Source organism: Ascaphus truei, chromosome 5 (assembly GCF_040206685.1).
Source record: "Ascaphus truei isolate aAscTru1 chromosome 5, aAscTru1.hap1, whole genome shotgun sequence".
Classification (NCBI taxonomy): Eukaryota; Metazoa; Chordata; class Amphibia; order Anura; family Ascaphidae; genus Ascaphus; species Ascaphus truei.
This window is the reverse complement of record NC_134487.1, coordinates 113960253-113987063: the sequence shown is the minus strand read 5'-3', so window position 1 is coordinate 113987063 and position 26811 is coordinate 113960253. Positions and strand designations below refer to the sequence as shown.

The 26811-nt window shown below is 45.2% G+C and overlaps 1 protein-coding gene across 2 annotated transcripts in view; it reads right to left on the bottom strand.

Moving 5' to 3' along the window:
* The window catches only part of TSPAN19 (tetraspanin 19), a 77315-nt gene that overhangs the window by 19329 nt on the left and 31175 nt on the right, over window positions 1-26811 (bottom strand). For both annotated transcript variants that reach the window (XM_075600490.1, XM_075600489.1), the window contains exons 2-4: window positions 12947-13015; window positions 8984-9088; window positions 6997-7069 (exon numbers count right to left, since the gene is read on the bottom strand). In XM_075600490.1, coding sequence (XP_075456605.1) covers window positions 6997-7069; window positions 8984-9088; window positions 12947-12979 — 211 coding nt within the window. In that variant the 5' untranslated portion in view covers window positions 12980-13015. The remainder of the gene's footprint in view (window positions 1-6996; window positions 7070-8983; window positions 9089-12946; window positions 13016-26811) is intronic.

Sequence of the window (26811 nt, the reverse complement as noted above, 5' to 3'; positions counted from 1 at the left end):
GTCTGTGCACCGCAGCTCTACAGGTGCGTGATCTGACCATGAAATATCATGGGTACCCGTGTGGGAGATCTGCGAAACCATTCTGTTGGATACAAAGAGGTAGTCTATCCTGCTGTATCTGTCGTGTGGGTGTGAATAGAACGTAAACTCTTTTTCTCCCGGGTGCTGTTCGCGCCAAATGTCCACTAATCTATTTGTCTTGAGGCCTAGGGTCCATGCTGCTCTGCTTTGTGTGTGTTTTGTCTCGCTGGGTGTGCACCTATCAGCCTTAGGATCTAATGTGAGGTTAAAATCTCCGCCTAGCACTATACCGCATTGTGCCACTTTGTGCAGGGTCGCAAAAAATCTCGAGAAGAAGGTATCTGCCCCTTCATTGGGCGCGTAGATATTAGCTATTGTAAGAGGTTGCCCTCTGACAGCACCTACACTACCGACACACTTTATCACACTGCGGCCAGATCCGCAAGCCGGGAGATTTCCCGGCTTGCTAGTGGCCGCCCCTCGGCGTGCCGCGCGTCATAGACGCGCGGTCACGCGTCTTCGGGAGCGTGCGCCCCCTGCACGCGCGTCCAGGGGCTCCCCGAGGGAGCCCTGGTGTCCCGCGATCACGGGACAGCGGCAGGGGGTTCCGGGGGACCCGGCGGACCCGGCAGCGGTAGGGAGAGCGCCCCGATCGGAGGGCGCTCTTCCGCTGCTTCGGCGCGCGCCCGTCACTCTCGGGCGCGCGCCAGGCTACTGCTGTGGCCAAGAACGGGCAAATGCACGAATAAACTTGGCCGCAGCAGTACTAGTATTAAGAAGCGCCCATTCTTATCCTTTTTCGTAAGTGTAATGTCAAACGCAAGGCGGTTATGCAGTAGGACTGCCACCCCTCTTTTCTTTTTATTAGCTGATGCAGAGACCCACGTTCTATATCTGCTGTCCAGAAACTTTGGGGAACTAGTCCTCGAGAAATGGGTCTCCTGAAGTAGGATTATGTCGGGGTCATGTCGTCTATAATCGGTTAGGGCTAACCTTCTTTTCAGGGGGCCATTAAAGCCTTTCACGTTGTGTGATAATATAGTAAAATCCTTACCCATTGGTGTTGTCATAGCGAGGTTCTGCGTTGCATCCGTTTGTCTGAGTCACGTATCTCTTCAGTATGTAGAACTGTGAACTGCCTTGTACACTGCTCGTCTGTGCAGGGGGGAAACAGCTGGGTACACACATCGGGATAATGGGGGAGACAACAAATAAACATTGATAACTTTCGGTGAATCCAGGGGACCGAGTCCCCCGGGACACCTGAACTGCCCCTTCTGGGATTCCGGCTTGGGTGAGCTCACCTCTGAACATGTCAGGGTGTGCCTGGCCCGTTTCCACCGGCCCATCGGGGTCTTGCATGGGTCCCTTGGGGTCTATCCCCAAAGTACCCATGAGGAGACTCATGGCGACGGCGAGCAGGCAACTACCCCCTCCCCCGCCTTATTCAACAAGTTTTCTCAATAAACAGTTACAGCCAGTTTGACCGTGTGGCATCTCATAGTTTGTGGGAAGAACCAATTCGTATGTGTCCTGTCTATGTAGGCTACACCCCCTATCTCTCTTTCATTGCCCCTCAGGTGATTGCTGAGTACCCCCTTAACCCTGAGCGGCCCTTGGTCTGTTACCATTTCCCCTTGTACCTGTGGGGCGTGTTATGTGGGCTCGTGATCCCCTCTGGGTTCCTTCGTGATATGCATTGTCTCTCACGTCCTTCATTACAGAGCTTGCTGTCCTTAGGGTTCCTTAGTCCCTTCCCTCTGTTCCCTCTAGTGTGGGACCCTTCCCCTCCTAGTCCTTATACTGACCGGGCATTTTTTATAAGCTTGCCGCCCCTCGGGGTGAGCCCGCAAATGGAGGCCTCTATGTGTTATTCTCGGGGCCTATCCCTCTGCCTCGTATCTCTCTCCCTTCCGCTCCTGTGTCCCCTGTTGTGAGTGTGTTGTTTGTCGGGGGAGGGTAGCTGTGTGCTTGGGTCTTTTAACCCTGATCGCGTTGGGAGGCATCTTTCTTCCATCTCTGCCTTTTGGCTGTGTTTCTGGCGCTCCTGGATGACGTATGTCCGCTTTCGATGTTGACTTGCCCCTACCAAGATGGCCGCGCGGCCATATCCGGTGACGTCTATCCGGTTCCTGTCATTCAGCAGCCGGATGTCCATGGAGGTGGACGTCTTCCTGCGCTGGGCCCTTCTTCATCCGGCGATGAGGTTTTCATCCCGCCAAAAGTCGAGACGCCTCCATCTTCCAGGGATGCGTGTCACGGGCTCCTTCCGGGTTGCGGAGCGGCCAATGTCACCGGAATTTCAGGTAAGATGAGTGTTTCTATGGTTTAGCCGGGAACCTTGGGGTATAATGTTCTTGTCCCACAGCAGATAGGTGGTGTCGTGGCACTATAGAGGTCTGTCTGCCTTATTCTGATACCAGTCTCTTAGAGATGCTTAAGGCCTACGAAACTTAAACTTTGCGCCATAACTTTTAGGCAACCAAACTTTGGGGTGTATTTTGTATTCCCCTTTTGTACTATTTATTCATTCTTTTTCCGACTCGCTGGTTACGCGGGACTTCCTGGATGTGCCGGCATGGCGCCACTCGTTGTCTGGCTCCGCATCTTTCCGTGGTCCCGCGGCCTCGCCGACTGTCACCCCCAATCTGCGTAAGAATTCCTCACCTTCTTCTAGGTTTTTCATCGAGGTGGCCCTCCCGTTTTTAATGACTAGTAGGCCAAACGGGAAGGTCCACCGATAGCGTATAGCTCTGTCTCTTAGGATTCGGGTGATCGGTTGGAGCTTCAGGCGCCGGGCTAGAGTCAGGGGGGACAGGTCTTGGAAGAGCTGTAGGGAGATTCCCTCAAACTGACAGGCCTCTTCTCCTCGCGCTTTCATAAAGATTGCCTGCCTGGTACGAAAGTAATGCAATCGAGCAATCACATCTCTCGGTTGTGCATTCGCCAGCGGTTTGCTCCTCAGGGACCTATGGCACCTGTCCATCATGAGCTCCACCGCAGGGGTATCAGGGAGCAGAGCCGCCATCCATCTGGTAACAAATTCGTCTACCTCCGTTATGTCTTCGGGGATACCGCGTATGCGAACATTACTGCGGCGGTCTCGGTTCTCGGCGTCCTCTTGGCGTTCGGCCAGCTCTGTAATCTGATTTTGGAGATGGGAGGAACGCTTCTCTGTCTTTTTAATCGTTGTGGAGACGGCCGCCATTTTATCCTCCAGGGCCCCTGTTCTTTCTCCGAGGCCCTGTACCTCTTTCTGGAGTTCTTGAATCTCTGCCCTGAATAACGATTTCATGTCGTTATATAAACGGTCGAAATCACAGCACAGTACGGGCCGCTGTTCCGGCATCTCGTCTATATCCTCCTCATGCTCCGATCCCGATCCTGCAGCGGAGCCGGGCACCATTTCTGCCCCCACGTCTCTGGTCGCGGACCGGCTCAAATATCTCCGTAGATCTCCCGTGTTTTTTTTCTTTGATGATGGCGGGGCCATCTCTACGTGTTCCCTGGTTAGCGTGAGGAAACTTCAGGTGCGAAACTCGGTTTTTGTATGCTTTATCTTTATTATTGCTTTGGCGGGGGTAGGAGCTACTGGTTTAGGCAGCTATTCCCCTCACCATCGCACATGCGCCTCCACCCACATAATATTTTAACATACTTTAGTGGATATGTGATGTTAGGGTTTCTGCATCTAATTATAACTAATAGCCATTACAGTTAAAGCAATCCATAACTAAAAGTTATTGTGCATTATTGTATTTTGAGCATATGTGGTAAGGCTTAACACAATGTAAACTTAGATTTGTGGATCTGGGCCACAATCACCAAGTTACTCAAAGCAATGTTCTCTGAACTTCAGGGTGGTTACTATAAGGCAATTGATAAAATATGCAGTAACTATTATCATCGTTTGAGAGCAATCCAACTTACTAATGGTACTGCATCCTGACGCTCAAACATCTATAAAATAGAGTGCTAAGATAAACAGTTTGGGGGGGCATGGTGAAAACATACACACTCCGTGATAAGTTAATTGCATACTAACTGCAGAAGCATGCGCGCCGCTTACCTGCTTGCAGAAGCAAGCAAATTTGAATCTGTCTCTAGCTCGCGCGTCACGTGAGCGGTTCGCCCAATGAGGGCGAACCATCTCCGTGATGTTATGGCCGCGCCCTCCGAATCGCCCCCCTCTGCGTGCACCTAGCATGCCACAAATCTCCCAGCCGAGCAGGGAGCGTGACGTCACCGCGCATGAGTGCCAGCGCGCCCACTCCCTGCCTGGCCGCAGCCTTATATGACTTAGTGAAGCGCATACCACTATCATTATGTGAAACAGTCTTACAAATTATAGACAGAATTGTGCAGAGCTCAACGTCGGTCAGTGGAGTGCTCAGATAAACAACAGGGGGTGCATAGTAATCGGGTACACACTCCGGTGCGCGTGTATTGTACACTCGCTGCAGGAGTGAATGCCAGTGCTCCCTCTGTATTTATAATCTACCTTTGACACCAAGGTAGAAGGATTGCCTACTACTATCCCTGTATATGAGTAATCCAACTAACCTAAGGTAGCGCATTCTGACGTTCAAACATTTACAAAATTGTGTGCAATGATAAACGTTTGGGGGGGGGGGTGCAAATACATACACTCCATTGTGAGCTAAGTGCATACTCACTGCAGGAGTGTACACCAGTGCTCCCTCAGTATTTAACCCACAGAATATTTAAGTAAGGATCGAGTAGATTATACAGTACTTTTTAATACAGAGATGCTAACACCGATTGGGAGATTGCTGTAAAACCAGACTAATCTGGTAATTCACGTGAACAACGATATTTAAACTCTGTATCAACAAGCATGAAATCAAACATCACTCTGTGCTGAAGTAATAATGCACTTACCTCACAAGTGGATCCTGTGCCTACAACAGAGACCTCGGTGACCATATAAGGCTTTTTTTCACTGAATATTTACAATGTATAATGTCCAGTGTCTTTTATTGTGTGCCAACGTACCCCACATTTTTTAACATTAAAGTATTTTAAGGTTCAATAATATTCTCCACTGCTTACCAAACAAAGGGGTTTTATATTTATCTTCTAAACATATGATTTAACTAGCCTCAAGGACCAGTCTTTTTTAGTCTACTTCTAATAGTACAAATTAAACAGGAGAGCATACTTTAGGGGGTTTCCAGGGTTCCCTGTATCTTTTACAATAACCTCCAAATGTGTTTGTCCATGTGTTTGCGTTAACCTTTGTGCACCCTCTCCACATACATTTATTCGGCAGAGCGGGTTACCACTCTATTTTGTCACCACATCAGGAATCAACACAATAAATGTGACATATTTAAGTACCAAGAATCGTCTCCATAGGACACAGCTGGTGCAGGTAACATTAGGGAGAAAAAAAAACAGTTTGGGGCATTGTCTTTGGTTCACTTTTGTCCGAGGACGGACTGTCCTTTCATATTCAACCAAACATTGTCCTAAATTGTATAGGAATTTAGTTCTAGATTGGCCTATTCTGGATAAGGGAAACTATACCAATGTTAATGTAGCGGTCATGTAAAATGCCTACAGTCATCTCTCCTGCTGGCAGCAAGGCCTGGTAAGTGTGGGCATGCCAGCAGTAATCATGGAGGTTTTCCCTCACACCCTGGTGGGGTGCCCTGTGTATGGATGGGACTGGTCACATGCTCTGACTCCATGGTTAGTGATGTCAGAGGTGTGTCAGCCTCAGAAGTTACATAAGGCACAGCACTGTGTCTAAAAGTTAGTGGCTGGAAGGTTCTACCTGAAGTCTGAGTTGAGGAAGGAGTTCAAGTTCTGCAGAGTGTTAGTTATGTTATAGTAACTCCATGGGAGACTGTGTCCAGGGACCTGGCACAGGGCAGTGTGTTTGCTGCGGGAATAGTGAATCCCTCATCTAGGTGACATACCTATCAAAGGGGAGCACGGGCGAGATGATCGGCTAAATACACCCATTGTGGAGGGCAGCTATGCCCACCGTGACATTAAAGATGGAGCTGATCAGAGAAATCCCTGTATGTGAGAGTCCAATGATTGCACAGGAGGTTGCACCACCGAGGAGTTCCTCGTCAGGATCATCCCCATGCGGACGCAGGGACCCTGGTGAGGTGGAGGCGCTGCACTGGAACTAGGTGAGACTCAGCACACTACCTCAGCTGTCTGTCTGGACGGGTCCTCCCCACACACCATCATGCGGGAGACTCAGGAGTCCTGTAGCCAACAGGTGCACCATCAGGCATATCTACACTGTAATGGGGTCCGGTTAGACCACAGGGGCCAATGTGAGATTGGGTGGGTCAGGCCGGGCCAGAAACACCGTTACATTAAGAATGAAGAAGCAGCAGAGAATAATATTTTTGAGGCCATCAACTTATTCAGCCTCATGCTTTTTCGTCTTTCCCCAAAGTATTAAGAAAAGTAGGCATACAGGGCCATATTTACTGCAATTCAGTAGGCTCATTCTGGTGAATGAACTGCAAGGTGTTTTGTAGAAATGTATCATCTTGTGTAATAACAATAAGTATGGCCCGTAGCCCTAAATCCATGTACTTTCCAATTTAAGCAGATGTTTTTTTCTATATACTGTAGATTGTAAAGTGAACTGTCAATGGTTTGTGCATCTATAATTGTATTAGTATTAGAAGTAATAATAAAAAATGAAAACAATTAAAAAAGAGTGTATATTGACAAATAGATCCCTATGACAATGGTGTATCTTCATTCTTAATGGTGGGAAATTACAAGACATGTATATTGGTACAATGAAAAGTATGAAACTCAATAATCTATGCTTTAAACAATAAAAGTTGTTAATAAAAAGAGATCACATTTTAAAAGAAAACTGTAAATCAATGTTGTGTTTTGTTTTGTTTTAACAATACAACTTAAAAACCTCTTTGCAAAAACCCTCATCTATGAATTTCAGAGAAATGATCTCACCCAGGAGTTTGGTAATGTTTTTCTGGTCAAGCAACATCCAAAGGCCACATCCCATAAGTAAAAGTCCCAAAATCTGAAAAAAAGACAGGAAAAAAAAAGTTTCTCATTATTTATGCAGTGAATTTTGTTATTATGAAATTTCCCAATATGGGTGTAGCACCTTTACCCCCATGCTATGTGAGATTTGGGCCGCTACCTGTGTATTCTTGCTGCAGTGCATACCTGTTGGTAATCCAGGAGGCTCTGAGTTGCTCTGCGGTGGTGTGGGGAGAATCAGGACAGGCTTTCAGGGATCTTTATTCTCACATATTAGTGCCTCCAGTCAAGGATCCTAAGATGGCAGGATGGTCCATGCTGACACTTCCTCTTCTCCAGACAGTAAGCCACACTTAGGCCTCGGTCCCGCTGCGCTCGTTGGCGCGGGCGGCAGGTCGCGAGTTCCCCACCAGCAGGGGAATCCTCGCGAGCCGGTCCCGGTCCCCCCTGGCGGCACAGCTGACTACACGCTGTAGCGCGTCAGCCGCTGGAGACACCAGAGAATGGTGTTTCCTAGCGTTGACGCGTGACGTGTGTGGCTGTGAGCCAATGGGGAGGGGAGGCTTCGGGAGGAGGAGAGGCTTCGGGGAGCGGGGAGGAGTGTGGAGTGAAAGCAGGTGAGTGCCTGTGTGTGTGTGTGTGTCTGAGTGCGTGCGTGCCTGTCTGTGTGTGTATGTGTGTGCCCGAGTGCGTGAGTGCCTGCCTCTGTCTGTGTGTGTGTGTGTGTGTGTGTGTGTGTGTATGAGTGCGTGAGTGCCTGCCTGTGTGTGCGCGCGTGTGTGTGTATGAGTGCGTGAGTGCCTGCCTGTGTGTGTGCGCGTGTGTGTGTGTGTGTATGAATGAGTGCCTGCGTGTGTGTGTTTAAACTTACCTTCCAGCTCCAGCCCGAGTCCGTGGAGGGAGGGGGGGGGGAGAGTAGCGGGTCCCTCCGCTCAAGCCACGCCCCCCCTCCCTGTCAAACCGCCCACCTCCCGATCAAACCTCCCACCTCCCGCCCACCTCCCGCCCACCTACCTCCCGCTCCGGCTCCCGCTCCCTACAGACCGCAGATCGCGGTCTGTGTATGTCAGCGCACCGCCTGTCAGCAGCGCAGGTGCGCTGACTCTGGGAGCGGGGCCTTAGCCTTATAGATTGTTCAATTTATGTTTATTGCATGATCCCAGAAAATCACAGCAAATCCACATTCCCTTGAAGGTCACCTTAAGATTTGAGGCCCATCTAGTCTCCCTGCTGGTGTTCCTCTTGTATCTCCTACTTGGATACAGGGTAGCTGTTGCCCACTCCACAGGGGGAGGGAAGAGCACACTGACTTCTGGGAGAGTGCCAGTATATACCCTGGGGGATGGGCTTGTAACCCTGCCCCATAACAGGGCAGGTCTGATATTAACAGGCATCACATTAATGACGTCACCAAGCCAGTATCCTCCCCAGGATGACACCCTCAGGTTGTTGCTAGGCCCACCCCTGGATCCAGTAAGTGTAGGATCCAGTAAGTGTAGGGTCCAGTAAGTGTATCCAAGGCTGCAATAGCACACTAGGCCTTCAAGAGGACTTAACCCTTCCAGTGCCTGTCCCTAGCAGGACTTATTCTGTTAGAGCCCAATGAAAGTAATAACGACTGGAGGCTATAGGGATGGATAATAAAAACTCACAGGGAATCAATAAGGGGAAGATTCACTAAGCTTCGATGCAGGGTATCGCTATTGCACACTGATCCTGTGTTAACTGCGATTCAAGTCAATGGTAGTAAATGCGGCTTTGCAGCGTGATACCCCGCAACAGCATTCAGTAAATCCCGGAGATACTGTTACCCGAGAAAGCATGTCATTTAATTAGTATATTCATTGTGTTTCACAATTCATCTTAATGGGGTTTATATAATCTAGCAATCATTTTTTTTTTTAAATTGGCACCACAAAAAGAAGTAAAGCAAAAACATGCACATTCTTACCAAGAACACAACATTGAAGAGGATAAAGAAGTATTGTAGAACCTTGATTTTGCTTTTCGTTTTCATGTTATTTTGATTTAGTTTTTCCAGGTTAAGATTTGATATCTGCAAAAGATGATTTGAATATTTAACATAAGTAACATAAGCACTTCTCAGCCATACGCAGAGTGATATTTGTGAATGTGTGATGCCATCCAGGTGTTGCAGATGAGAGAGATAGATCACAGTGAATCATATGCGCTTATTACCGTAAAAGTTTTTATCACATAATTATCATCTAATGCTGTGGTCCCCAACTTTTTTTTAACATTGTGTACCCCCTGCTACAAAATATTTGTTTTGTATCCCCCTAATGAATAAATCTTATTCTCTACTCATCAGACTATTGCCAAATAAAACAGTTTTACTGATCCCAAGCAGAATATGGCCCTGGGTTTGTGGGGGGAACACAAGGTTAATAAGGCCCCAAACTGCCGACAGCATGGGTGTTATAGCTGTCAATCACTGCGGGAGATTCTAAAGTCACGCCCCACAATACATATACCACTGTGAATGCAAAGCATTGAGGGGAGCGACTTTGGAAGCTCCTTTTATGATTGACAGCTAAGGTTACGACAGACGGACAGAGCAAGACACACAGGAGCTGAAGGAGATTCCACATAGCCGACCAAAGGCAAGGTCTCACCCCTAAAAGATATACACAAGGAGGTGGAGACCATCTCCCAGGGTGAGGATAGATGTAAGAGGGACGGACCCTCGGATATATACGAGATACAGGATCTGAGGATAAGTTACAGGAACAAAGGGAGGTTCCAGGAGCAAGGAAGGGTACAGCAACAAGAAGGATCCAGTGAGAGACAGGATTCTGCAAAAAGTAAAGTCCTGTAGCAGAAAAGGGTTCAAGTAATGAGTGTGTCAAGTTAGGAGTGATTGTCCTGGTAAGGTAGGTATCAAAGCAAAGTAACAGCATCCAAAAGGACAAGCAGGATACCCTAGTAGCACAGGCCAGGAAGAGAAGTAACTTCTACCTTAAATAGGATACAACCAGGAAGAAAACCTGGAAAACAGAGAGGAGCAGCCAGGTCCTAACCCTTGGAAACCAAGAGCGACAACTAGGTCCTAACCCTGAGAAACATCAGCTAGAGTTCTAACCAGATGGCTGATGAGTTCTAACATCAGCCATCGCTAACCTGGCGAGTTCTCCTCTGTGGGCGCAGTCGAGACATGAGAAAGGTGAAGTTTGGGGTGTTACTAAGTGTGCAGTCCTGCACGGGCTCAGGAACCAACTATACTTTCTGGGATCTACCATTACATTTTTTGGGTGGGGTAAACCCCTGGAATCACTAATCTAATGGATGCAATTTCTCAGTTTTGTTTCATATACATTGTTCCCTGATAGTATGATGTGTTTTGGACTGGAAACTGGCCTATCCAGCCAGTCAGATAGTTAGGACCCATACTGCTTATTTAGTCTCCACAGTGGAGTAGGCTTTCTTATTATGCTTTGTTTTGCCTTAAAGGGACAGTGGACCCAATGTTTTGCTGTTTTGTGGCGAAATAAACCACTCAATTTTTTGGTTCACCCTAAAATGCATGTGTGGACTCTTAACTGACCACACCTACAGGCCGCTCTGTCTCAGGGCGCTAAAGAGAAAGAAAAAAACAAAAACAGGGTGATACGAAACTATTCATATCCCCCTTTATGAAGAATGTGCGTTTATTAACTGTATTATCAGGGAGTGTTTCTAAACGGAGGTCTAGAAAGTCAATGACAAGAGGGTCTTGTTTACATGATATTAATCATATACTAAATTCTGTGCAATTTTATGCACAGTTTCTCAAGTTGAGCTACATTTTATGTTTTTCATGTGTTTTTAAGTTTATGTATAAATATTGATTGATTTTGTGGTATTGTCTTTTTAACTGTTTACTGTATGTTTACACTTTATGATAGAGAACCAATCTACAGTGCTACATTATACATTACTATAGTCACATTTTGCTCACTGAGATCCAATTTGTGAGGTAATGCCTGGCATAAACTTCTGATTCCTGCAAGGACATTGATACCATCAGGTGTGCGATACAAGACACGTCTAAACTGTGGTGTCTCCCCCTGTGCTCGAGTGAAAAATCTTGATGCACGACACTGAGCAGCTGAGAACGCTGATGTACCCAGTGAGAGTGACATCGGAGAGACTACCAGCTGGTGGGGATTTCCTTCTCCTGGGCAGACAACCCTGACCGCTGCAGTGATGAGCGGATGAGGATGCCGATAACAGCTGGCGCATACCAGCGAGTGAGCCGGCGGCTGGAGAGTGAGCTTCTATCAGAGTGAATCTCTCCATCTTGGGGACATCGAGTTGCGGAGACACGTGCCGGTGCAATCTGGGAGGATATCCACTGCGAGCCCCAGGCATACCTTATTAGAATTGGAGAGCATATCCCGCCACCTGGATTTCTGATTATTATACCTCAATGCTCATTTATATTCTAATTGTGTATGTGCATATCTTACCATCTTTTTACCAATATATTTTTACCAAATACTACGCTATGAGAGGTCCTGCGCTTTCTTTCTTCTTGTTTTTCTCTTGTACGGTGATGGTGATGCCTGATATCCCTTCATGAAACAGCAGGAGAAACTCTGATTCCCATAGAGAAATTTGTATTATTGTTACCATATTAGTTCATCACATGAGACATTTACTGTTTTGTACACTGTGATTCACTACATGTTTGTTGGGCCATATTTTGCACATCGGATTTTTTTTTGTAGTTTATACCACGTATCACGTTGGGTCAGTCTAGACCTATTACTAAGTGTTTATATTGTTTTTATTCACACTATCCCTTTACACATTTTGTGCGCTTTGGACAGTTTTTGCTGAATAAAGTAGTGAGCAAAAGAATTCAGCTCAGAATTGAAACGTTTAGAGTACGTTAAATCTTAGTTGATGAGAAAGTTACCACATGGTGGTTCCTGCATTTTACATACTTGTGTTAAATTGAAAAAGTAAGAATGCCTTTTTAGGCAAAATAAGATGATCCACTGTAAATAAATCTGGATACATGGATACTTAGTGATGGAGCAGAGATATTTAGACAAGCTCCATTTACAACTTCTGGTGTTTGGGACCAAGACTACATTTTTAAAACTTCCAGTGACTGAGCTCCGGATCAGAACCAACGCTATCATCACCCTAACTCCTGTTACTAGTTTTAAATACTTGGGCATATGGTTTGATTCCCACTTAACATTTGGAATGCACATTGATACCCTGACAACCAAAACCTTATCCTAAACTAGGTGTACTTTACAGGAACAAATCCTCCCTAAGCCTGTTGGTCAGAAAGCGTATCGCACAATAGATGCTAAGGCCAATTATAGACTATAGAGACATAGTATATGGCTCGGCACCCCAAACCCACCTTAGCAAACTTGACACCCTCTACAATTCAATTTGTCGTTTTGGTCTCCAATGCAACTACAACACACATCACTGCGAAATGCTCAAAGAACTAGATTGGTCATCACTCGAGACTAGGCGCAAAGTTCACCTTTCCTGTCTTGCCTTCAAATACTTTCTGGACAAGCTACCCATCTATTTGAACAAGCTCCTCACCCCTACCACATGCAGCACTTATCATCTGAGATCTGACTCCAAAAGACTGTTCATGGTCCCAAGGCTCAACAAAGTATCTGGCCGCTCCTCCTTTTCTTACCGTGCACCCCAAAACTGGAACTCTCACATCCACCACCAGTTTAATTAAGTTCTTTCAAAACTAAGGCTGTCTCACATTTTAATCTGGTCTGTAACTGTTACATAAGCCTATAATATACATCTTGTCTAACTGTGCATGCAATGTATTGTACATAATGTATACCCTGTTCATTTATTTAACTGGTAAAATATTTTATAAATAAATAAATAACTCTCAAACCCAAGAGTAAATTCATACCTCCTCTGGTAACGTGATCAAAAATTTACTCATCTGTTGAATTGGTAACCAATGATCTAGAAGCGTTTTCTGTGACAAGAAAGAAGACCAAAATTAACCTTAATGAAGTGGAGAAAAAAAACATAAAAAAGTTACTAAATAATCTAGAAATAAAGAAAATTAAAAACGGAAAATTATATGAAAGAAAATGTATGATTACTTACAGATAAATATTGCTATAAGCTGTTATTTTGTGACCCAACCCCTAATTTCAAATAAGAATGAAAGACTTTACTCAAACATGGTTTGGACCAACATCTAATTGTTAAAAATGAATTTAACTTTATGACGGTGATCACTACTTTTAACAGTACGATTAATAAGAACTCGCAATGTCCCCCGGGCAGGCTGATAGTATTGTATCTGAGATTAATTGTCTCAATTAAACTATCAGTGAATACATAGACACAATATTACAACCTTTTATTTATATACTTCCCTCTTTTGCAACAGAGACAAAAGATACTCTTAAAAGATTAGAAGGTATTATTAGTTCTATTACATCAAATGTCTTTGCAGCTAGCTTGGATATTGAATCCCTTCACACCACCATTAAAAGAAAAGGGTTCTTTACAGTAAGGGCAGTTACATTGTGGTTCATTACCCATGGAGACTGTGATGGCAGATACAATAGAAACAACAGAAAAAAAGGTTGGACATCTTTTTAGAAAGGAAAGGTTTACAGGGATATACCAAATAAGTAAACATGGGAAGGATGTTGATCCAGGGAGAAATCTGATTGCCAATATTTGTGACGGTTCTCATCTCGAATCAGGAAGCGGACCCGCAGGGCTGAGGTAAGAATGCAGAATAACCAACCAGAGTCCTGGGACAGAGTCCTGTAAGAGTATTCATAGTTGGTAAGCAGACAGGGGTCAGGGCAGGCGGAAGAGGTGCAGAGTCCAGGCAGCAGGCAAAAGGTCAAGGCAGGTGGAAGGCAGCGACGTCGGGGTCACGGTCTGGGGACAGCAACAGGGATTCTAAATAGGCGAAAGGGTAATGCGTGGCAGTGAAGATCAAATTGAGCTGCAGCAAACAGAACTTTGCTCGGTGACTCCAACCAGGAACTGCAGCCTTATAAAGCAGACTGCCAGTACACAAAAAGGCCACAGTGAGCAGAAAGGGCAGGAGAGACAGAAAATGTGGACCGTAGTGAAAATCCGGCACGGATCGAGCAGAATCCTTACAGTACCCCCCTCTCTAGGAGAGACTTCCGGGCGATGTATGCCAGTTTGGCAGAGAAACTCAGATAAAATGCCCGGAGCAGTCTGGGGGCATGGATATCCTCGGATTTGATCCATGAATTCTCTTCGAGCCCATAACCCTTTCAATGCACCAAGTATTGTAGCCCACCCCGGGATCTGCGGGAATCCAGTATCTGGCGTACTTCAAATTCCTCCTGGCCATCCACCAGAAATGGTCTAGAAGGAGGGAGAATAGGAGGAGAGAAAGCGTTCTGGACGAACGGTTTGATAAGGGAGATGTGGAATACTGGAGGTATCCTTAAGTTATCTGGAAGTTCCAGTTTGAATGCCACTGGGTTGACCTGTTTCAAAATTTTGTAAGGTCCAATAAACTTGGACCCGAGTTTGGAGGAGGGTAGTTTCAGTCGGATATATTTTGTAAACAACCAAACTTGATCTCCCACTTGAAACGGGGGAGGTGGCCATCGACGTTTATCCACCTGGGTTTTTTGCTGGATGGCAGCTTTGGTCAGATTGGTCTGGATCTACTTCCAGAGTGATTGCAGTTCTTGGATCTTATAATCCACTGCAGGGACTCCGGAAAGAGAATCAGAAAAAGGGAGAAGGGGAAACACAAAATGGATGTGCCTCCTTAAAGAATTCACTTAAATGCACACCAACAGAGTGTAAAGATTAACTTTTAATAAATTTACCCAATCACTTTATTCAATTAGTATGGTCCTGTGATCACTCCCTATCCCTTTTGTTGTTTCTTTATACCCAATCACTTTATTCAATTAGTATGGTCCTGTGATCTCTCCCTACCCCTTTTGTTGTTTCTTACTCCGGAAAGAGGACTGGAAGAAGGAAGGGGAGCAGGATGATACCCGTAGGCACAATAGAATGGAGATTCCAGTGTGGAATCGTGCTTCATAGAGTTGCGGGAAAACTCGGCCCACAGGAGCAGTTCAACCCAGTCGTCCTGTAGTTCAGATATAAAACATTGCAGGAATTGTTCTAAGGACTGATTGGCCCTTTCTCTGAGTCCGTTGTACTGGGGATGGTACAAAGAATAAAATGGAGGGAGATGCCCATTCTTTGACAAAAGGCCTTCCAAAATCTTGAGACTAATTGGGATCCGCGGTCCGAGACAATATCCGTCGGGACTCAATGAAGACGAAATATCTCTTTAATAAAGATTTCAGATAGTTATGAAGCTGTGAGTAGTTTCTTAAGGGCAACAAAGTGGGCTTGGCGTGTGAAGCGATCAAATACTACCAGTATGGTAGTCATACCCCTGGAGGGTGGTAGCTCCACAATAAAATCCATGGAAAGGTGGGTCCACAGGCAGGTGTGGACTGGCAAGGGCTGGATCAATCCACAGGGTAATGTCCACGACACCTTTGTCTGGGTACATACTGTATAACGCAGGCTGCCAAAAACTCTTTTACGTCTTTGCGGATCTATAGCCACCAAAATATCCGTTTCAGGAAATCACATGTCTTCCTAACTCCCGGGTGACCAGTCGTCTTGGAGTTATGACCTAATTGCAACACTTCACTACGAAATTGGAGAGAGACAAATAGTTTAGACGAACAAGTGGATGTTGGCCTGGGATTCTCTGCCTGAGCCTGTAAAATCTGTTGCAGAAGTGAAGATGATACGGCTGAGATAATCTGTGAAGATGGAATGATGGGTCCCTGCCCAATCTCCTCAGGAACATCAGGAGCAAATTGCCTGGATAGCGCATATGCCTTGACATTCTTGGATCCAGGACGATAAGAGATCACAAAGTTGAACTGAGTGAAGAAGAGAGCACACCTTGCTTCACCCGTCCCGAGTCTCTTTGCTCCTTCAATGTATTCAAGGTTCTTGTGATCTGTAAGGATTGTGATCGGAGAAGTTGACCCCTCAAGCAAATGTCTCCATTCTTCTAGAGCCATTTTCATGGTCAGAAGTTCCCGATTTCCAATATCATAATTTCTTTCTGCGGCAGAATTTTTTTGGAAAAGAAGGCACAGAGGTGGAGTTTCCCCTGAAAATCCTTTCTTTGAGAAAGGACGGCTCCGGCTGCAAGATCAGATGCGTCTACTTCAAGCATAAAGGGTTTCGTAGGATCTGGATGGATCAGCACAGGTGCGGACATAAAGGCGGACTTGAGCTTCTCGAAAACTAGAAGAGCCTCAGAGGGCCATATCTTAGGGTTCACCCTTTCTTATTAAGAGCCGTAATGGGTTGAACCACCTTGGAGAAGTTCCTGATAAAACGTTGGTAGTAGTTGGAGAACCCAAGAAATCTTTGAGTTGGTTTAAGGCCTATCAGTACAGGCCAATCCAGTACTGCCGATACCTTGGCACGATCCATCTCAAACCCATGAGAAGAGATGAACTACCCAAGGAACAAAATCTTCTTTTTTCAAACAGACATTTCTCAAGCTTGGCAAAGAGGGAGTGATCCCGAAGTCTTTGGAGGACCAGTATAACCTGTGCCCCTACCGACACCATCGCGGTCATCATGTGAGAATAGGACAAATTCCAAATAGAGCGTGGCCACCTCTACTGCATCGTCCCGTACCACAATCACCCTGACTGGAGACAGCTGGTTCTACCCAGAAGTATTCCGTACCATGTCCTGTGGTCTCTACACAACAACCATTGACATCTGGGGGTGGATTGGACTTTTGGATTAGTGAGCGACCGATTCTTCTGGTCCAAGATGTGGGAGTCCATAGAACGGCATTGCCGGAAATGCCTAAGGTGTATCCAGAGAAAGACATTGCCCACCCGTGCAGCCCCAATGGGCCATTTCAAAGCTCTGGCCTGATGGATCTAGTCTACATGGTCTTCTTGTGCATCGAACCAGAGTCAAGAGGCATTGGCAATGTCCTGGTAGTGACAGACCACTATACGCGGTATGCCCAAGCATTCCCTACCAAAGATCAAAAGGCGATAACGGTGGCTAAAGTGCTGTGGGAGAAATGCTTCATCTACTACAGCCTCCCGAATTGGATGCATTCTGACCAGGGCAGAGACTTTGAGAACAAGCTTATCAAGGAGCTGCTTAAATTGCTCAACATCCAGAAGTCTAGGACCACTCCGTATCATCCCGAAGGAGACGCTGTACAGGATAGGTTCAACAAAACACTACTCAACATGCTAGGTACTCAAAAGGACACACAAAAGACCAATTGGAGTAAGCACATTGAAGCTCTGGTGCATGCATATAATTGCAGCCTAATTGGTATGAGCGCAGGACTCGTTCTTTTTGTTTTTCAATATGTAAGACCTATCTTTTTACCTGCAGCAAACTTCTATTGAGAGGAGCGCGGTATTATGCACAGTTTCTCACTAATATTAGGTCATTCTTTTTCCTTGCTGCATACTCCCATAGGGCATTTTAAATATAGTATCTCTGAAACGACATAGGGGTAGGTTTATTGGCTCATATGCTTTACACAGCAGTTACTGAGCCCCTACCAATGTTCCAATTAGTGCAGGTATAATACACCCCAGTGTCAGTCTGGAGATCACCATCCATCGAATGGTAGGTGAATGTGTAAGGCTGACAGAGAGATATATGTGTAAGTTTTATTATATTCACACCAGGGAATTTGTGCACCCAGTTTACCTCTATAGTAAAGGTAAGTATGATACTGGCTTTAGCCAGATTTAAATTGCACTACTCACATAAACGTATGCTTTATTTAACCCCTTCAGGGCTTTTACACTTTTTTTCAGCAGTCCATGGGACAACTATTACATATATATATATATATATATATATAGTGTAGGTACCTGTATTAACAGGTATGCCTTGACGTGGCATGCAGGCTTACAAATGATTTGGCCAAAGGGTTTAACAAAATACCCTTTTTCATGAGAGTATTATTTTATCTTAGCCTAATTGGTAGGAGCGCAGAAATCGTTCTTTTAATATAATTGCACCCAACATACTTCATGATGTTCGGGTGAAAGATCCCTTTGAGAAAGTTAGCCGTGACTGACGAAACGCGTCAGGGAGCGTCGTGACGTCAGACGCACAGACATTGGAGTCTACACGACGCGCTGGAGCGTATTGATCCAGGCGCGAGTGCTATAGGCACCACTACTACGGGACCTCTTTCTTGGACTATTATACAGCACACCTGCCTTGTGAATTTGCTGGGACTCTGCTCCACTGCCAACGGAGCCTGGGACGGCCCCAAAAGTCTGCAGTCTAACCGGATGGTGTTACCAGCCCTGGGAATCTGCTGTGACGTTGCTCCCTTACCAACGGAGCCTGGGACTGCCCCAAGAGTCTAGAGAAAAACCGGATGGTGGTGATTATTATATATCACATATGCTTGATTTTATTGCATTTTTGTAAGTGCGTTTTTTACCCCCCTCTCTCCCCCCTCCCCCTCATTAAATACTTTTATACGCTATGGGCGTGCGCTCTCTCCTCTTTTTTCCTTTTTATATATATATATATATATATAGTGTAGGTACCTGTATTAACAGGTATGCCTTGACGTGGCATGCAGGCTTACAAATGATTTGGCCAAAGGGTTTAACAAAATACCCTTTTTCATGAGAGTATTATTTTATCTTAGCCTAATTGGTAGGAGCGCAGAAATCGTTCTTTTAATATAATTGCACCCGACATACTTCATGATGTTCGGGTGAAAGGCTCGACTGCCTGTGGACATCCGCCTCCAGGTATCTACCGACGGGGTACCCAATACTGCTCATTTCAAATACATACAGCGACTTAAAGCAGCTTGCATCGCGCCTATCACAAGCGGACAAAGCCTCAGCCCAGCTGAACGCCTGCAACAAGCACATGTATGACCACAAGGTTCGTTATTGGGAACTAAAGCCTCGAGACGCTGTTCTCCTACGCAATCTAGGGATCCCCAGTAAACACAAGCTGGCCGACCACTGACGCAATGGGGTCTTCGAAGTAGAATCCCAAATGCCAGGCCTCCCGGTCTACTGCATGCGAGACTCGGATGGCCAGGTAAAGGTTTGGCACTGAAATCATTTGTTACCCATTCCACAAGTAGGAGACATTGACCCAGAATCAGAGACAATAGTAAGGGCCAGTGAGAAAGAGGGGTCTGAAGAGCAATCAGATCCACTAGCTGAATCAACTCCAAATCCTCTGGAAGGAACCTCCGCTGGTTCCAATGGAGACTGGTGAGCACCTCCTGAAGGAGCACCGGGTAATGGGCCCACGCCTCATGTACCCACGCCAGTGGCTTCAAAAAGCCGTCCTCTGGATCCCAGAAGCCCAAGTTTTGTGCCCAGTAGAGACTTTACACAGATTGAGTATTCACTTAGAGATGGGCTATGGCCCCAGGACTATGATAGACTTTCCCAAGTGGGAACCACTGAAGAAGAGTCTCGCAGAAGTCAGCGAGAAAGACGCCCTCCTACTAGAGTGATCAGCTAGGGGAACCCCATTATGAGTCTCAGCAGCTGGCTAGGGGCAAGCTGGCATCAGTCATCAATATGTTTGTAGCAATGTATAATTTTGTATAAAGTACTGCATTCATTAAGTTATATAATATACAGCATTTTTATTATATAAACTTTGTTATGTTTATACGTTGTTCCAAGCGGAGACCTTGGAGTCTCCACCAAGGGGAGGATATAGCCAGGACCCCCTTGGTCCCCTTACCTTCTCTGCAGGAGGGGGACAGCTGCCTTGTGAAGAGCGCGGATGCTGCCAGAGCGGTGGCATTACTGCCTGAATTAGAGGGAGAAGTGTGTGGTGCTGTGGGAGGTTGCAGGGGCGATCTGGTCGCTGGAGCTCCTCGGCGGGATGTCAGTAAGGGGGCCGCCATCTTGAGCCTAGTCGCGAATGCCTCGCACCTGTGCAGTACAAATTGCGGCAGCCATCTTGGAAAATGGCTCAGCAAGGGACTACAAGTCCCATGAGTCTTAGGGACAGAGGCAGGGAGCTGGACTTGGATACATTTGGCATGCTCAGCGGGACCACGCCAGTCGGAAGAGGGACCCCAACGGAGCAGGTAGTGTCTAGGGAGCAGTGCTTCCATGGACTAGGCCAACTTGCCCCATAGGCCCCAGCTAGGCCTTGATCACAAGTAGGTTGTGGCTGCTATAGGGAGGGCCCATAGTTGGGGACCCTTTCCCCATTGCTGCCATAGGTAGTCGCTTCATCTGCGCCAGATGCCACATGGTGACTGCGGCCTGCGGTCTGGGTCCAGACCCAGACACATTGTCAGAGACTGTCAACAGGGATACAATCCAGTGGGAGGTTCCGCCAGAGGCGGACCCCTGAGGATCCATATGCGGTGTAGGACACAGTGCAGCCCGGCGGATCTTCATCAAAGACGGGAAGATATCTTCTCAACATGCACTACCGGCCATACACACTGTGGGCAGCGCTGTTGCACACTTGGGGTGGGGTTGCTATTGTCGACACTGGGTGTTTCAGTGCCCAAGGCACCTCATTACTTTGGGGGGGAACTTCCCAGGTGATGGGCTCACACTGTGGTGGTATTGTGGCAGTGCGGCCTTGTATGGCTTTGTTATTACCAACGTTATTAGTTATCTACCAGTAAATATCAGTTAGCCATACTGTGTGTGAGTCTTATTATCTGTTACTGGTGGGTTCCTGTGAGAGAATAAAGCAAAAAATACCCGGGCGCTATCTGTCTGGAGGATGGTGGGAAGCTAATGGTATCAAAGTCGATTAGAATAATAAAATGTCACTTACACGGCCTTGTGCAAGTGCTGGTGCATCAAGGTTTCTTTTTTTTCTATTTCTTCATTCCGATGTAATGAAAATAATAGGGAGCCCCTACTACTGCTATATTGGTTGTGAGCGGTGCTAATGGGTAGGTAGCGATAATTGAGGTAGAGAAAGCAACCCAAAGAAAAGCATTCAGGCTCACGCTCTGATGATTTATGATAATATTAAAATTATATTTATTAGAGACAACAAATTTAAAATATTGGGTTTTTAAAATCACAATTATAACGCGTACTGGATCTGTGTACTGATTAACCGTGCATATATAAGGTATCCACTTTTAAACACATAGCCTTATAAGGGTGTGTTAATCATACAATTCAAGAAGGTATTTTTCTGCTGTTGAGCAGTAGGTAAAGGTCCTTGTTTTTTACTGAGGATGTAGGTATTGACTTGTGCAAAAGGTAAAATACAGATGAAGTAATAAAGTTTATTCAAAACTTGTGTCATTTCGTTAATATTGTATTTTATGCATCAAGTACATCAACCTATAAAAGAACAGTTTACTAGATATATGAATTTACTACTGGTTACAGCTACCCGCCAGCCGGACACGGCCGTAACCACCCACCAAGGTCCCACACTCTTGTCTACAGTCCCCACCGTTCCTTAGGGGCCGTTGGGCACTCAACCTCCTTAGTGTCCACAAGATAAAGCCCCCACCCTTTATGTGTGGTAAGCGCTGCCACTGTACTGTATGTGTTGGTGCACTTTGATGAAGGTACCTGTTGGGTCTGTCCACACCCGGGCCCGCTGTATCCTGCGATGGGGTTCACAGACCCAACTGTGCTTGGCAGCTCCGATGCATCTGTTCTTGCGGGGAAGAGTCTCCACATGAGGTGTCCACCTCAGCGACAGTCCCTTCAGGGTAATCTGGTCCCAGACTACCAAGAGCCGCTGTGTCCCTCACTGATACTGATTCAACAGGGCCGTGTCCCTATCCTATGGGCCGGTCCCTGTAGCAACCACAAGCTGAGGTGAGTCTGGGCCTAGCTGGGGCCTACGGGGGTGATTCTGGGCTAGTGCAGGAGTCACAGACCCCTGCACATACCTCCTACCCCTATCCTGTCCCAGCACTGACTGACTTGCTCAGCATGCGTAATGTATCTTATCCTTGGTGCAGGGAAATCTCTGCAGCACTATTGGCTGCTACATACCATGTGTCTGCCTGTCCCTAAGCATCATGGGGCTTGTAGTCCCCGCGGAGCCTATTCCTAACAGCCACCGTGTGCGCCTAATGTACCGCTCTTGCGCGACTGTAATGGCCGTCGCAGTGAACCTAATGCGCATGCGCGAATCTCGCGCCTGCGTGCGCAATCCAAGAAGGCGGCCCCTGCTAACCGGGTGTGCCATGAACCCCCGGTGACCGGCTCGCCTCAGCAGCTACCCCTGCGGAGGTAAGGGGACCTGCGGAGGTAAGGGGACACTAGGAGCCCAAGGGGGACTGGGGCTACATATAAAATTCACTTTAGCTATATCTTTAGAAAAAATGCATAGATAAAGGATAAGTATCACTGTTTTCTTAACAAACATCCCATATATAAATTGGATTGAGAAAAAACTCAGTAAGAGTAAAGCCCTTCAGACAAATATTTAATATACTATACTATACTATTGCAAATTTATTTAAAAATAAAAAAAAATCTAAAATAAAACGACAACCACATTCATAGATAAATGCCAAGTGGATTGTGTAAAATGTCAAACACCAAACAAATCAATAAAGTCTTATATTCCCATTTGGAGATGCACAGCGTGTACAGTATATCAAGTTTGGACGATTATGTCATTAAATATATCCTTTAAAAGGTTTCTGATAATGTTTGTAGCAAGCAATACATAATTTAAAGGTGTCCTGTTAATGTTGAGCATGCAATATATCCTTTTAAAGTATCCTGGTAGTATTATATAATCACGTGGAAATATATCATATGGAGGTGCGCACAAGTCTACACCAGGGTATTTGTCTACCTTTTAACCATGCAGGATCTGGTTAGTCTCCTTCCTTCCTGCCTGATTCAGCCATGGTTGCTCAAGTTAAAGCACTGTATGCAGCCACTTCCAGGTGGTGTGAAGGGTCCAGCGATCTCCTCGTTGTTCACTCTTACTCTTTTTCAGCACAGACTAGAACTCCTTCTGAGCCTCTGTGTTCCGGAGTGTTGCTGTTCAGAACAGGAGATTGTTTGTGCTGTTTGTCTATGGCAGCCTCAGAGTACCAAACATTTTGGGTGTAAAACATCAAAACCAAACACGTTTTGCCAAAATGGCTTTATCAGTGGTATAGTAGCACATTATCCTCTTGCATCATATATAAATATAGCCCATTGGGGACTGGTAATCAACTACATTTAATACATTTAAAACAAACATACATCCTAAACAAAAAGTTTACATGTTTAAAAATACCCAAATTTGATCAAAATGTAACCACGACTGCCAATAGGCAAAAGACCAATATAAGATATCATTGTGTATGACAGTAGAAAAAATAATTGGCTAGAAGTTAATAGCTTAGGTTATAGGCACAGACCAAGCAGAGTAAAAAAAAAACGTTGCATATAAAGGATTACAATATCCTACATTTCAAAAACAGGATTGCCTGAAATCCCTAAAAATATCAAATGGAATCCTATATTATAGTCACGTAAAACAATATATGTAGGAGTTAAAATATAGCATAATAACAAAAACAACAGTACAAGCAAAAAAGGCCCTCCCAAATTTAATGATAGTGATCACAATAAAGAAACTCAAATTAAATTAAAAAATGAACTGAAAGACAGAAAGACATAACACAACAAAGCATAAGAAAGTAACAGAATCAGAGTTCATGTGGATGAGAAGAGGCAATAATAGTCTTTAAAGAAGGACTTAATGTCAAAACAGAGACTAGGCTTTAAATAATACATAAGAATTCTAGAAAAGCGACTAGACATATGTCAATGTTTAAACCCACTGAGGCTATGATTTTGAGAGTAAATCCAAAATGTCTCTCTCTGATATTTTTGTATGTTTATTCCCTCCTCTCCAGTCTAATTTATTCCTATGAATTTTAAACTTTTCAGATCACGTTGGTCAATTCTTCCAAAATGATTGAGCACAATATGGGGCCTATTTTAGTAGCTTCGATAACAAACTCATGGAGAATTTAGAGCAGCTATCTCAAAATTTTGCTAGGCAGCCATTCAGAAAGCCTCGATGAGTTGGTTAAATAGTGCGGGGAAGGCATTTTTCCACAATTTCTGTCCAAATACATCACACGGGAGCATCAAAAAAGCTCAAACTCGTATTTTTGCTCAAAAGTAGCTATTCTAGTAGCTACGATGAGATTATCAGAGCTCTGAAATTGCGAATTTATCAACCAAGGCTGCGAGATGGGATCTGAGAGCAGGACTTAGAAAAAAATGCATTTTTTCCTGCATCAGATTGAAGCGGGAGACTTCTGCACTATTACACAATAATACCACCTACGCAGACCCCCGGCATCATTCCTATGCAATAAAAATACATTTACAGGCAGCATCATTACCTTAGTGGCTAACCGCTAAGGCAATGAAGGGTCTAACTACCAGTGCCTGATTTATTGTGGGTAGCGGGAGGGTGAGTGAAGGTGGTATTTGGCCCATGGTGGGTTTTTAGGCCCTTTGGGGGGTTGTGGGAGGCGTTAACCCCTTCATTAACTAAACGGTTAGTATCGCTAAGGTAATGAAGGGGCTAATCCCTCCTGCAACCCATCCAGTAGGCATACACACATGGGCCAAATACACATGGGCCAAAAAACACCTTCACCCACTCCCACTACCCAAATAAACATTACAACAAAATACAAACACAATACTAAACAATACATACATTAATTGCCAGTGTGGTTACCTGTGCTCTCAATGGGAGCAAAGATAACCCAAATGGGAATGAATGGGCAACCCCTCTACCCCCAACAACCATAGCATTACAGTACAATAATGGGCAAAGTTACTATTATCCAGATATGGATAATAGCTCATTTGCCCATTCAAAATAAAACATTATTCTGCCAGCATAAAGCAAATAAAACTTGCACTTACCCCTGTCACGATGATGGTCATCCTCATCACCATCCTCCGCGTCCATGTCCTCCGTTGGCACGAACACAACAATAAAAAATACTATCTAATGGCCCCTAACCCCTTAATCACTTAAGCGGTTGACGTCGCTCCAAAACAAAACAATTGACCTTGTAGTGATCGCTTATAGTAAGTGCTACAGGCGACAGAGCGACGGAGCAACCAAAAATTTGGAAGCTGGGTAAATTTGATTTTTCAGAGATTGTCGCCACATGTGACTGTCTCAGAACCAATCAATGGCCCTGTTGCTAGTGACGTCGCTGAAAGTTAAATTATAACTTTCGTGGGTGGCGACGGGTGATGTTATCGGTTGCGTAGCCAGCACTATAAGTGCTGCCTAAAGGGGCACAGATAAATACATAAGCAGTCAATGGGCAAGCAAAAAAAATGTAAATTTAAAAATACAATAAAAAATTTTTTTTTTTAAATTACATACATTCAATCATTTTCTTACCTTAAGATGTCTTAACCCTCTGAATCCTGTGTATCTGGAAACTCACCATCCGCAGCGATCCTCCGCATCAGGTAAAATCTTCTTTCTTCAATCTTCTTTCTTTTATCTTCTTTCTTGAATCTTCTTTATTTGTAACAAATTGTAATCCATAGGTAGATGTTGTCTCGTCGGCTTCTTAAGCTAAACTGAGACAGAACAGGCCATATATAAGGCCTGTGACATCACATTTTAGGGTCAGATGATACAGCTCCAATCCGATTGGACGCTGTACCATGTGACAGGCTTTTTTTTTTTTAAATTAAACGATGTGACGTCATCTCCAAGGGAGGTACGTCACATCCTTAAAACCACATGGCTGCCATCACATGGTGCTACAACCATTCGGATGGGGGTCAACCGTGCGGAGTCTTCCTGATGATATTATTAATGTGATACAGGTGCGTGCTGCTTAATGTTTAATGCTTAATGTTTAAATGTCCCGCGTTACATGACTGGGACATTTAAATGTATAAGAGATACCGTCCTGTATCTAGGGAAGCAGGGGATCCCCGGACCTGAAATCAACGCGGTTATGCGCCGGAGACCCCCTGCTCCTGCACACTAGTATTCAATTTTTTATAAAAACACTGCGATCACTTGCGAGAGCTGTGCAGGGAGAGGCGGGTCTCCCTGTGCAGCCCAGATTGCGATAAAATCGCAGATAGGAGAACTTGGAAAAAAAATAATGATTTTGCTGCTATGGCGAATGGTTTTGGCATTTTCCTATTGCACAGTTTGAAAGGGGTTCAGATTTTCTCTGAATACCGCGATAACTCCAATGACAAACCGTTCGGCGGGAACATGCCAAACATTGCAGCAAACTCATCAAAGCTACAAGAATACTGTAGGCCCCTATGTCTCTCCAGACCCTTACTTATATATTTCTCACATGCTCTGCTAATCTAAGTTTCAGAACTCTTGATACTTTTTGCCACTTTTTGCCACAGACACAGTCACACTAACATTAAGATAAACATTTTACTATAACATGAGATATTTTCTTCTGTTCTGATATCTTCAAATTTCTATGTTCCCCAGTCTCTGAGGCAAGAAATTTTGACTGAAGATTGCCATCACATCGCCACGCGTGTCCATCTAAAGAAACAATTTTACTCTTTACGAAGCCAATTGTTTTCCTTTATTTTCCATAAATAGCCATGTACTAGCTGCACATGTGCAGAAGCCCATAATCATCTTCCCCTCCGCATACACTGTAATGGCGCTGCCCGCGCCACACGCGTGACCTGTTGGTGGCATGTATGAGCGTGAGACCGCTTGGCGCCGCGC